At 45.1% G+C, this 13,660-nt stretch overlaps 1 protein-coding gene across 1 annotated transcript in view; it reads left to right on the top strand.

The window, feature by feature from the left end:
* CPS1 (carbamoyl-phosphate synthase 1, mitochondrial) overlaps positions 1–13,660 on the top strand; it is a gene marked incomplete at both ends in the record, with an annotated part of 71,210 nt that overhangs the window by 33,485 nt on the left and 24,065 nt on the right. Inside the window, 4 exons of the mRNA XM_010014154.1 lie at positions 1,474–1,592; positions 5,685–5,692; positions 11,662–11,795; positions 13,395–13,460. Of these exons, the coding sequence (XP_010012456.1) occupies positions 1,474–1,592; positions 5,685–5,692; positions 11,662–11,795; positions 13,395–13,460 (327 nt within the window). The remainder of the gene's footprint in view (positions 1–1,473; positions 1,593–5,684; positions 5,693–11,661; positions 11,796–13,394; positions 13,461–13,660) is intronic.

The raw sequence follows: 13,660 nt of genomic DNA, 5'->3' as shown, positions 1-13,660 counted from the left end.
AGGTACTGGCCCTAGACATAGCATGGGCAGCTGAGCTGCCCTCCCTTGGCTGGCCTGATGACCAGGCTTGCTTCCTCACTCACAATGTGAAGGCAGTCCTATAAACTCCTTGGCTTCTTAGTGTGGGGCTCTCGAAGGTGAGCGGGGCTCTGAAGTCATGTTGTCCTGCTGTGGCTTCCTCCTCTCTTTGCAGGTTATTTGGAAGAGCAGTGGCTGGTGGGTGCCAGGCACTAGCTGAAGGTTCAGTGCGTAAGTGACTGGTTACTCTAAAGAAGCAAAAAGTGCATTGGAGATTTTCACTGCTGCTTGTAAGCAAGCAGGATATTCAAGTCGGTAGCTTATTATCTCTCAGGACTAGAGAATGACTGTGAGAGGATACCCAGCCAAGCTGCCTGGAAACCCCTTAGTTGTTTTATCAAGAGAATTGTAGCTGAGTACCACTGGTGAGACCCAAGGAATATGACTGGTGGAAAATACAATTGTATCATATTGAGGACTTTCTACCTTATTCCTCTTATATATATATATAGATATCTATATATTTGTAATCCATTGTCTTATGAATAGTACCTCTGTAGGGTTCCTTTTTGCCCCATGCTTGCAAATAGTTGGATTAAAAACAAAAAGAAATATAGCCCCAGCAAGATAATGCAGGTAAATTTGAATGATCTTGACATTAACTTGAGATACAGTGAGAGATGCTCGAGTTATGCTGTAGCTTTGACACTTCGTAGTGTTGCCCAGGACTGGACTTTCATAAGAACATAGACTCACAGACTGGCTTGGGTTGGAAGGGACTTAAAAGCTCATCTAGTTCCAACCCTCTGCCATGGGCAGAGACACCTTCCACTAGAGCAGGTTGCTCCAAGCCCCGTCCAATCTGGCTTTGAACACTGCCAGGGATGGGGCATCCCTTTGCCTTGCTTCAGAGGTATTTCAAGCCTACGTGCTTTGATTCAGCTTTGTATTTCAAGGGTAAATCAATATTTATGCTCTACAGCAAATAGTTCCTTCACAGCTGAGAATCTGGTCCTTCCTGTCTAGCACTTGCAGCTAGGAGGTTGCCAGAGGGTCTGAGATTTAGGCAGCTTGAGTGGTAAGAGGAGCAGATGGAGGAGTCAGCACTGCAGGCTGTGTATACACCCCTGCAGTTAGCAAAGGCACGTACTCAGTGGCCACCGAGCCTTGTTGCCATTAGTTTAAGTTTGGCTGCTGACTCTGTAAAAAGCAAATTACCTCTCTCTTGCTTAAACAGAAGCCAGCTTTTGGTACCTGGTGCCTCCCTACACTGCTTGAGGGGCACATTTTCTGTTGCTGCAGGAGACCAGATGGGTTAGATTAACCTTGGATTTGTCCAGTCTACAGTAGTTTCTGTGGTTCTGTGCTAATACAGTTGCTCCTGCCTATTTGCTGACTATATCTGTATTTGTGAAGCATGTATTAAAGGGGCTGTTTGGTGCTGTCCTCTGGCAGGCGCTGGATGATGAAGTCCCTGTGGATGTCATTCACAAACTCACAGCCATTGACAAGTGGTTCCTGTATAAGATGCGTGGGATTGTGAACATGGAGAAAATCCTGAAGGAAGCGAACAGGTAAGAAAAACCCAACAGACTTATCCTAGGACACAATAGTCCTTCTGGGTATCCTTCTGCTGGGAAGCCCATGGTAAGCCCTGAGCACAGATGCAGTCAATGCTGAGAAGTTTATTTCAGTGCTTGGAGTAAGCAGTGTTGTCTTAAAACCTAGTACACTTCCTCACCCGGGCAGAGGGCATTTCTGAGAACACTCTTTTTGGTAAAAGAACTCCTTTGAGTGCTTAGGCATTAGCTGTTCTCCAGGATTATGGAAATTCTGGTTTACTTTGGAAAATCCTCACTGTATCTCTGAGGCTAAGGCTGGGATTCTGGATGGCCTGCAATGAGTCACAGCAGGCTGCACTTACGTACTGAGGGCAGAGCCTTCAAACACAGGACTTGTGCTCACTTACTGCACCTGCAGGTCAAATACACTGCTTTTTCTCTGGCCTGGCCAGTTGATTTTTAAGCTTTCCTGCGTCGCTGTGATCATGCAGTACATGTTGCTTTTGTACTTAACACTTTCAAACATCAGTAATTCCAGCCATATTTAAATATAAATCTTCTTTCTTCAAGAAAAACGACCACATAAAGCTAAGCAGGACAGATAGCAGCAAATTAACGTGCCAGGCTGTATTTCAGTTCCAGCCTCTTGCTGACTTGAGCTTTCCCTTCATGGTTTACGAGGTAGGGAGAACCTCCTTGCTGAGTTACTGGCTTTGTGTTGGCCGGCTTTTCTGCTTCGGGTACCCGTTGTGTTAAGCACGTTTCACCACATGATGGCACTGGGAGCGCACCATAGCCAGTACATCACTGAGGTGCCTGTTAGTTCATCTGCTGTGATTTTTTGCTTCTTTGACCAGCTGCACGTTTTTAATTAAGCAGCCCTTGCTCTCCCTTGCCCCCGGAACAAGCTGGATCTGGAGCTAAGCAAAAATAATATGGAGGGAGAAGGAAGTGAAGGAGTAGCTTGGTTATTTACTGAAATCTATTATTTGGCCTTTTGCCCTCTAACATCTGCGTCGTGTTGCATTTGGCTGGAGCACCTTAAATATATATGTGCAGCTCCTGAGGAAGAAAATCAATATATCCAGAATCACTTTGATTTCCTCACTGTTGGAGTGGCATGCTCTGGAATGGGGCATTTCAGATCTCAGAGGTTGGCCCCATCTTCAGCTGGTGTAAATCCAGTACTGCTTCACAGGGGCTAATCATGCTGACCTGTCCTATATCACTGAGGTTGCTTTCCCTTTCTCTGCAGTGGGTGGCAAGCCATAATACTACTAGTAATCAGTAGTTGGTAGTTTTTCATCCTTCTGGTGATTGGGCAGCAGACTGTATAGGAAGCCCGCTACAGAAATACCTTTTGAAGTATCCAGCCTTGCATTTGTATCATCTATAACCAATGTTGAGTCCTTTGCAAGTGGATTTGTGCAGTTCAACTCGGATTGCAGGCTGTATAAATTAACTTAGTCTCATTCATTTATCAGTGCAGATTTTCACTCTACTATCCTTACCTAGACTTTCCCAAGGAAACTATCTTAGTTCTCAACCTACACTGGAGGGACGGCATGGACTGCCTGGCTGCATTTTGTTGAAGGCACGTTGGCACAAGGCAAAGAGCCAGGAAAAACCACTTCTGACCTGAAGTAAGAGACTAGTCCAGTGAGAGCCCCATCAGGAAACCCATCTCTGCAATAGCCAAGGGAAAGCTAATTGAGTGATGCAAATGAGACTTGGCACACACATGCTCTTCCTGCAGCCAGCTGTTTCCAGTCCCCAGCATGCCTGGCATGAGTTTTACCTGTGCTACAGGATTATTTCCAATTGAAAAGAATGAGCTGTGACACTGTCATTGCTTTAAATCTTTCTTTGTTGAAATACAGTTACCAGAACCAGAAGCAGTTGCCCTGTTCTCAGGCACTGTTGCTGGTTACATGCTCACTCTCTGGTCAAATACATCCCTTCCTTTTTGAGGTTTTGGATGCAGTTGGAGTAACACCTCTGCCAAAAGTCTTGATTTGAGCCCTGCAGAGAGAGACTGTAGAGACTGATAACAAGGAGAATGTCTCTGCCAAGAGGAAATTTAGAGCTAGAACAAGTGGTTATGACAGATGGGAAAGGGGGATCAGAGGCAGGTGGAGGCCTTTGTGAGCAGTTCAGCAAGCAGCATTCACACACTGCATGCTGCCTTGCATCCTGACCTCATGGAGTGATTCCAAGGTGAGCAGAAGGCCTCATTGATTTGTGCAGGGAGTCTGCCTCCATGTGTGAAGGTTGTATGGGATAATGTTAGGGGGCAAAAAAACCCTTTCTGACCTATCAGTGTTTGTTCTCAGTCATATGCAGGCAAGGCCAGCTGTGTGCAGAGAGAGTAGATACTAGAGAAGGGCACCTTCTGCCCCATAGACATTTGTCCCAGTGAACTCCTTTCCAAAGAAGATTCGACCTGCTGATGGTGAGACTGTATAGTTGTCATGCTGCAGTGATGTTTCCATTTGACTCTGCCTCTGGGCCCTCTGAGATGGTGAAAGAGTTGTTTCAGGTTGTGATATGGCTGCAGGAAAGTAAATGGCCTGAGTTGAATTGGAAAAAGAAAGCCATTTTGAGAGTACTTCTGAGAATATCCAGTTATGTCTCACACATGTCAAACATGTGCCTCTGCTGATTCTCCTGCAACCCACGTGTTCTTCATTTTAAATGGAAACTTACACTGGGGGGGGGTTTGTTGTTTTTTGACCAATTATCTTCACACCTTCAGTAATGTCATCTTAACCTTTCCCACCATACACACACCAACAAAACCACATGTACCTATACACACAGAAAGAGGAAGCGCCATCCCTGTCAGTCCATGGATAGGTGATGGCATATGGAGCAGTGGCAGTGCAATAGGATATGCTGTTTTCAGGAAATTCTTTCTCTAGATTTGGCCTCACCTGTCCCATTAGAAGCCAAAGGGGAAGAGGGAGCAGAGTGGAGGGGAATACCCCTAGAGTGATCCCACTTGACCGTTCATCACAATGACAGCTCCTGGAGGAGATGGGAATTTGAACAGACCATGTCTAGCTGCCTGAGGCAGTGAGGAGCGAGATGTGACTTTGAGGGCAGGGTTATGGACACAGTCCAGGGCAGGTCAGATTTACAGTAGTGTCCAGTAACACCATCATCCCCAAGAGCACAGCTGAAGCCCAGACTTGGAGGTGACATCTGGGGCATATTTGACTCAAGACACTGATGGTGTGGGTGCAAGGGAATTTGCATCTTGTTCTTTGACTGCCTGCAGTGAGTATTTGTTTGCATGTGGCCACGGTTGTTTTAGATCTATTCCTGAGTTTGTGATCCCTGAGAACTCTGGCTTTATCCAAGCAGAATGTGTGACAACTACCATTAAATGTAGGTAAAGAGGTAGGCAGCTATGGTGAAATCATCACTTATGCCCAGATGACATGGGGACAACACTTGGTTGAAAATCAGTAGGACTTGTCCTCCTAAGTTGCTTAGGCATCTCCATAGCACTTGAACCTGCAATTGCTTATATTTGCCATTACTTGGGAGCTTGTGTGGGAAAAGGAAAGGTAACAGGCTCAAGTTTACTGCTGGAGAAAATCTAAGAACCAGGGCAGATTGGGCCATCTTGCAAGAGGCAGAAGTGTGAGTATGTTGCCCAACAAGGAACATTTCAAATTCATAAAAGGCTCTAAAGCAGAATTCAAGTGAGAAGAGAGGAGCATGATAACTGCCCATTTTGCAGTTGAGGAACAAAGCATGGAGGTGACAAGCTTGCCCAAAGTCTCAAAGACAGTCTGGCAGAGCAGTGAACTGAACTCTGCCTTCTCAAATCTCAACTCTTCAAATCAACCTTAATGAAAACAGGAGATCTTCCATTTGGTGGATACCAAACAAGCCAGCCTACTAGCAGTGGGAAATGGTGACACCAATCATGTTTTGATAACTTTGTACTTTGGAGCTTTGTTTTGGAGGAGAATGTGTCCTTGCTCTGTGGTCACTGAGTGAAAACACCTCCTGGCCTCTGGTTTGCTTGAAAGTGCAGTCCTGACTATTGCTCTTGTCCTGCCTAAAAAGACAGAGGTTAATAGAGGGGAGAAGAGAAGAAAGTGGGAAGATGCAGATCCGCTTCAGCCCAGCATTTGTAGCCAGGTGCTCTGCTCAGTGGCCCATGAAAGAAGTTGCTTATTGTGAATTCCTTTTCGAAGCTCATGTCCTTGGGTGTGTGAAAGGTGTGCTTTGAAAGCTGCTTGCTGGAAGCATGACTTGACTTCAAAACCTGATCGTGGTGGAGCAGCCACAGAAACACGGGTGCTGGAAATAAATTCTGGTTCCAGCAGGTGATGTGGGAAACACGCAGGGAAGAAAGGTCAGACAGGCCATCAGTAACGTGCTTGTCCACAGTGGTGGTTGCACACCCACTCTTAGTAGCAGTGTTTCTGCTGACTTGTGTGCTTTTGGGACAGGTCAGAGATCCTAAGTCAGACCTTGTGTGAGTATAAAGCAGAGCAGGTCTAGTGATGCTAAATGAGTGACTTACACTGTTTGAGGAGCTGTCACTGGCATATTTTTAGTACTCGCTGTTAACTAACTGGGAAGATTACTTTTGTCTTCTTTGTGAACTGTGGGGCAGAGAAGACTCAGGCACAAACTAGGAATTCAGTACATGAGGAGCATATCAACCGAGCAGCTATTCAGCACTGCTGTTTGTGCTTTGGGTGGATCTGACATAAGATACTTCCTGTTTGTTTTATGGCTCTTACTTGGTAATAATTTCACAGTTGTATTTTCTCTCAAAGCATCTGTACATTTGTAAGAACACAGTATGCATTTTCCCCTTCATATAGAGGACGTACAGGCATCACCATTTAAAAGCCATTGGGGACTCTCTGTTACCAGTACGTTCAATACCAGACGCAGGAGGGTTTATGCCATGACATCCCAGCAAAGACCTCAAAGCTGTCTTTTACCAGGGGTAGAAAATAGGCTTGAAGGAGCATCTCTGACCTATTTCTTGGCTGTGTTTTGGGGTGAGCTGCTGCTTCAGCACATCACTTAATCCTAGGTGTAAGTCATTTAGGTCTTAGGGGGTGTGAGATTTGTGTTACTTAAATCAAGATGTCTACAATGAGATTCGTTAGCCTAGGGACCTGGATGTTAAAGATGCAGAGTTCTGGAGTGATGGTTGTTCAGTGAGCAAGATTTGTTGGTTTACAGCTCCTGCTTCCCTAAATGCTTCTTTGACAGCTTTTTGTCAGTCATCTCATGAAGTTGCTCAGGAGGGGAAAAATGGTAACAATCTGTCTCCTTGAGAGGAGAAGCAGGGAGACAATTTATACACTGATCTTGTTATTTTAATTATAGTGTGTTCAAAATCTTGTAAAACATCAGGAGCAATCAAGGAAGCCACTAGGAGCCTTGGAGCAGAGCAGGACAATGAGGAGAAGAGTTAAAATATGTCGCTGTACATAATCCAACCTGAATCAAGTAGGCTTTTGAAACCCTCCAGGTCTATGACTACTGAGAAGGGAAGAGTGCTCTCAGGACTAGGCCTGAGGCATTTTGGTTCCAGCACTTCTTGTATTTGGTTCACTTTGCTTGCCATAGTGAAACTCTAGTCTGGGCTTAAATCCACTCCCTCCAGATTTAGGAGGAGCTCAGTTTAAGACTGGTGGGCTGAGCTGGAGTGTGCTCATCTTTCCAGCTCCTGTGTGCATGTCCAAGCCGCATGAATAGCTGCTGAGATAAACCAGAGGTGACCTGCAGGGCCTGTGGGCTTACAGGGCAGATGTTGACTGACACAATAGCTGTGTCCCAAAGGCTTCTATCGCAGGCTTTGGCCCTTGCTTCACAAAATATTCCTAATCCTTTTGGTCAAGACCCATTAACATGCTCCTGAGTAATAAGTGGATGGGTGTAAGCTTCACAACAGACCTAAAACGAAGCAGAGCCTGACTTGGGAGACAAGGAAAAAAGTGCTTTTTCCTATGTCAAGCTGGGACTTTCTGCTGGCATGTTTCTTTAGCATTACTCCTAAACTGGTGGATCAGATGAAAGCCAGTCAAGTGGAAGAGAAGGCCGTGCTGAAGTGAGCAGGCTCTCCTGGTAATTACAATGCTGCCAGCGTTCCTCCAGTCACTTAATACATTTCCTCAGGTCCTCTGTGCCAGGTGAAAATTTCCTCATTAAGGGGAATTTATTCCATTTCCTTTTATCATGTGTTATTGAAGAAGTGAGTGGATGGAGTTCCAAAGATGACAGGGTGGAATTTTAAACAAAACAACAGCAGCAATCAACACTGGAAACTGAAATGGAGGCACAAACAAGGATTGGGAAAGGCTTGTAGTATTCAGAAACTGCAAAATGTGCAGGGGACTTCAGCCTTCTGAGGGAGTGAGCAGCCACTTAATGCTCATGGCAGTGTGCAAAGGTCTGATTGTCTGGTTTTGAAGCTCTAAAACTTCTGACTGTCATTTTACGAAGGCAAATGTTAGGGAAAGGGAGCATTGTAGGAGTCTGGAATCACAGCCACTTAATCATCCCTTGTTTCAGAAGTGATTCTAAACCAGTGAGGGCGTTTAATCTTTGGAAGACGTCTTGCTCTGTGTTTGAAAAGTGAGTGATGGTCCAGCGGCAAGTGGGAGGCAGTGATGTAGGACTGGGTCATGTGTTTGGGAATAGCCAGAACTGAGAATTTTTATCTTTTAAGTGCTGGATTTCTGGTGAGCTCTTGGCAGGGTTATTTGCACTCAAGCATTCAGAGAGATCAGCCTGATTCTGCTCTTGCTGGCTTTAGTGTCTCCAGCAAGTCAGAAGGACTTTCTCTGAGCAAAGGCAGTGGGAATGCTGGATCTTAAAAGCCATTGCCCCTTAGCCTCTGCGTGTCTCAGTTTTGCTATCTGTAAGACAAGCATCACCCTGCCATACTGTTTGCATCTTTCCTTGTATTCTTTCCATGAAAGTTGAGCTGTAAATGCTAAATGACCCTTATTATGAAATGGATATTATCCAGACATGAAGATGTGTGTCCAGTACATGCAGAGAGGCAGCCTGATTTCCATACCAGTGCTAAGGGTTTGCAGCACTCTCATCCAGTTCCCTTTAAATGTGGTAGAACAATTCTGGTGGCCTACTCAGCCTGCCCCTTCTCCTGGTCATGCCTCTGAATCCCTGGGAGCTGCAATTTCATCTCTCATTGTAGATTCTGGTTTCAAGTGCTTGGAAAGCAGCACTCCTGCGTGTTTGACTTTTACCTGTTTTCTGTGAAGATATGAAATGGCAAAACTGTTACATCCCCAAGGTTGGGTTATCAGTCCTAACCTTCCCTGCCTCACAGTGAGCTGGGTGCCTTTCCTCCAGGTTAAGCTGCCTCCATGGCAGTGAGAGAAAAGCCTTCCAGTCTAGGTGCTGCTGGAGTAGAGGTTCCCACTGCATCTTTCTTATTAGCTACATTGAAAGCTGCATCTCTTTACATCTCAGTTCTTTTTCCTTTGTCATGCATTGGGAGCAGCAGAGGAAATAAATGTACAGTTTTTCCCCTTTAGATACTCAGCTTTTCTCTTGTGCATTGGTTATCCTGTACAAAACTGGTTACCTTTTTGCATGGATTAGTAAATGTCCTAACCTAATTTAAGCTGCTAGCCCAAGGCAAATGAATAATGTCACCAATCACTGCTTCTCTTCTACCCACCCTGCTTGGGGGGTGAGGATGGGGGGGGACGGGACAATGAATGATTCTGTTATAATGAGATACAAAGAAACTGAATTGAAACAAGCTGCAAATGAAGGCAATTTTCTTTCTCTGTCAGTAACCAAATGACAGCCAGCTATGTGTGTTTCTGAGGCAAAGAGTAAACTGCACTAAACAGGCTCATTTTCTTGGGGTCATCAGGTCTGCTCACTCATACCTAGGGAACGCAGAATCTAGGAGAGAAATCTGACGTGGCTGCATTCTTCTTAATAGCCAGTGATGGCCAGCATCTGTTTTGCCAGAGAATTGGTGCATTTTGCTTTGTTTCCTCCTGTGAAAGACCCATCCATGCCTTATGCAAAAAATCCTACCTCTGAGCTGAGATCAGAAAGTAGAAAGGGCTGAGGGGAAGCAGAGGAGTTTTGCTGTGGAGGCATTAGTGAATGGGAACCACAGGCTTTAATGTACTCTGGTGCTGCAAAGTGGGTCTTACTCTGGGAAGTCTTCTGCAGCCAGGACTAAATCCAAAACCTGGGAAGCTCAACCTGCTGGATTAGGCAGGGCTCTTTCCTTCTGATGCTAGCAAAGAGCAGGACCTGCTGGACTAGAAGAGTGATGTGGTGGAGGGTTGTGGAGAAAATGAAGGTGATATTCCTGCCTGGAGTTCCCCGAGGGCAGAGCAGGCTGGTTGCTAGTGCCAGGCTGGGACACAGTGCAGAGGACAGCAGTTAGAATGAGCATTTCCTTTCTGCAGATCTGCTTTTGCTGTTGTAAGTAGGTGGAGCACCCTGTTACCATACTGCAGGGGAGGGAAAGGTGGCACTGGGGAACTCACAGAAGAAAAACAAGGACCTGAACCCAGAAGTTTGTGGTGCCCAGTTCTGCTCTCAGAACAGCTGGTTTGAGGTCTCTTCCAACCCAAACCAATCTGGGAGTCTATGACATTTCTGTGACTCTTGCCTGTTTCACGCTAGCCTGACTTCACCAAGGGCAGCAGAGCTGCCTAAGCCAGAGTGGAAAATCCAATCCAGTGACTCTTTCATGCTTCAGCTTCCTGACACATTCCAATAAAGCGGTCTTACCCCTCTCCTCCCACTCAAATAACATAATGCTATTTATTTAAAAATACCATCAAGCAAAGGACATAATTCAAAAGCTCTGATTTAGGAAAATTGCTTGTTTGCTAATCATTTCCTTTTTCCTGATTCAGAGCTTGCTTGCTCATAAAATATTGATATATTGGGCAGGCAAGGATGCTCTTGGCAATGAAGATGAAAAGCAGAAGTGCTGATAAAAATACATAGGCTTTTTTATGTTTGTGCAAAAGCTAAGCTTCAAAAAAGTAGCTTAGAAACACGCAGGCAGAAACTGTAAGGGCTACAGGTGGAGTCAAAATAGAGTGGAACAAAGATACTGTGGGTAAGAAAAAAGTGGAGAGAGTAAAAGGGGAATGGAAAAGATGGAAAAAATCAAAAGCAAAATGGGCAGGAAACTGTTGAGCTGCAGAGATGGCCAGGGAAAGGGAAAGCAATGTGTTTGGAATAAACAGCAAAAAGCAGGACTCCTGAGAAGCCAAACCAAGAGAACAAGAACAGAGGGAAGTATTGAGAGAGCCTGGCTGCAAATCTGAAATCAAAAAAGGTGTCTCTGCTTTACCCTGGCTCTACCACTCTCCCCATTTTCACAATGCAAGAAGGAACACAATGATGTGGGAAAAAGCGTACTTGACATTGTCAGAAGGAAAAACCTGCCTCGCACATGAGCCTCTGCAGGTTATTTCTGCTATGGGTCTCTGAAAGTCAGCTGCTTTTTCTGAAGACTGGCTGTTTCTGAAGGTAGAGCATCCTCAACAACAGAAAGAATGTCTTGTCTGGGACAAATTGTAGGCCTGTATTTCACAATTTAGACTGGGAGGAGGAGAGAGAGTGTTAAAGTTTGGGCATGGAGATGTGGGGATGCTGAATCCAAGAAAGGAATCGCTGCAGCTCCTCCATGGAGGCTGTAATGCTACATGACCACACAGTCGTGGATGCGGTGACCTTGTGCTAGCCTGGTGAAGAATGCTGCCTAGGAGGTGATGGACTTCACCATGAGTCACTCATTCCTGTCTCAAAAATGCAAGGAAAAGAAGTGTTTCACTTCACTATCAGCAGCCTGCCTGTAGATTTCACCTTATAGGTGTCTGTGGGAGGCATCCAGCATGCAAAGTATCTTTCATGTATGAGGATTGCATGAACTAGCTGGGTCTTCTTGCTCTTCTTTGCCTTTATGTGTACTATGCTATAGCAACCCTATGCAGTATAGAAACCCGAGCACTCCTATATCTTCTAAGTGTTCCTGTGAAGCCTCATGCAGAGGTGTTTTTCTTATTCAATCCCAGTGAAACAGTTCCAGAAGAGACACTGAGGAGAGCCAAACAGATCGGGTTCTCAGACAAACAGATTGGGAAATGCCTGAGGCTGGGTGAAGTCCAGTGTCGTCAGCTGAGACTGAGGAAGAATATAGTGCCCTGGGTGAAACAGGTATGTGATAAACACCACTCTTCAGTGGAGACCTCCAAGAGTGCAAGGGGCAGAAGACCTCCATGTGGTTAGAAACAGCTGAGGTAAACCAAGTGCAAGCCCTGGCTCTGTTAACATCCCTGAGCATTTTGACATTGACATTAGAGAAGAACAAATTACACCCACATAGCGGTGACTTCTGTACTACAGGCATCAGTGTAATGACATGAACATCACTAAAGAGCAACTCGGAATGTTCTTGTTCATATTCTGTGTGGCTGGAGGGGAAACACAGCTATCTGGCTTCAGCGAAGGGCTGAGAATGCTGGCCCACCATGGTATGACCATGGAAAGTGTAATGTGTCTTTTCTCTTGGTAGTAACTTTTTACAGGCTATGGGTTCATTTGCTATTCATTGTGATAGCACAAGCATAATGAGCTTATCTAGTATTCATGGCAGTGTCATGAGTTCTTTACTAGGTGTTCTGCTGCTGCATTTAAGGTATGTTGGTGTTGAATTGCCACCAGCTGGGTTTTTTTTGTCCTTAAAAGGGAGGGAAAAACCCCAACCCAAACTACTGAATGTCTTTGAAAGAGCCCATCTGTATCCTCAGGCCCAATTCCAGGTGCCATGAAGTACAAGTTGCAGTATTAGCAACAGTGATGATCAGCAGACACTTACATAGTGCTAATGACATAAGGTCATGTTCTCCATTAGTCACAAGGATTTGGGCAGCCAGTGGGGATTTGTGAAAATACTTGAAGATTGGACAGGTTTTTAAATGGTATAGCATGTAAAAATTCATGTCAGGACTGCTTTACTATTGCTCCCTGTTCAGCATTCTGTGTAGAAATGGCTCAGGTGTTCATTCAGGGAACTTCAGCAGTCGCTGGTGACCTAGATGGACTAGTTACCATGTATAACATGCAATAAGTAGTTGACACAAATAGATTGTGAGCAGCCTAGTAGGCAATTATTCTTCTGGGCTCTCTGGTGACTAATTACATAAGAAATTGTTGAATACTACATATAAGGGGTGGTTGAAAATCACTCTTGCTTTGTGTACCATTTAATTATCAAAGCACGAGCTATATTGTAACATAAATACATAGTACTTGCACTGCTTGCTGCTACTTGGCATGATCTCAAAGTAATATCGTATGTGTGTTTGTATTCAGTGTGGGAGTAAGATGGGGTCAAGAGTATAGTGTGAAGATCCCAGAGCAGCTAAAAAGGGCAGAAGACCTGGAGGAACGGATACCTGTGTAACTAGTGCTGCCAAACTAACTAGTGAATGAGGGCCTCGGCAAGAGGGGGTGGATGAGGAAAGTTCCTGGTCTGTGAAGGTGTTTACCAGAGGCGCAGAGCTAAAACTGCAGCTTAAAAAGAGGTAGTAGACTGTCCTGCTGACTGCACTGTGAGGTCCTGGGGGAAAGCCAGGCATATGCTGTGTTACCAGCCCAGATCACCTCCTTTTGAGGAAAGACATTATGGAAAAATAATAGGAGAGAACTAGGAGTAGAAAAGGAAAGAGGGAAAAGAAAAACCCTGAAACACCTGCATGTAAGAAAGATCTTGCACTGGCCAAGTCACAGTCCCTCCTCTTCTTCCCCATACAGATTGACACACTGGCAGCAGAATACCCAGCAGTAACTAATTACCTCTACATCACCTACAACGGGCAGGTAGGAACGTTTGGAAACAACAGTCTCATTGCTGTCTAGTTTGATCTCTTTCCCCTGTGCTGCGTTATTTCTGGAGATCTTGCAGATGTGTTAGTCTCTGTAGCAATTATTCTGGATGGTGTTACTTATGATCCCCTTACAGCAGGCCTGACATATTGTCTTACTCAGACACTGATCTAGTGCATTTAGTGTTAATGCTC

The sequence above is a fragment of the Nestor notabilis genome, unplaced genomic scaffold (genome assembly GCF_000696875.1).
Source record: "Nestor notabilis isolate BGI_N333 unplaced genomic scaffold, ASM69687v1 scaffold2485, whole genome shotgun sequence".
NCBI classification, from domain to species: Eukaryota; Metazoa; Chordata; class Aves; order Psittaciformes; family Psittacidae; genus Nestor; species Nestor notabilis.
This window is presented reverse-complemented; position numbering and strand designations above follow the sequence as displayed.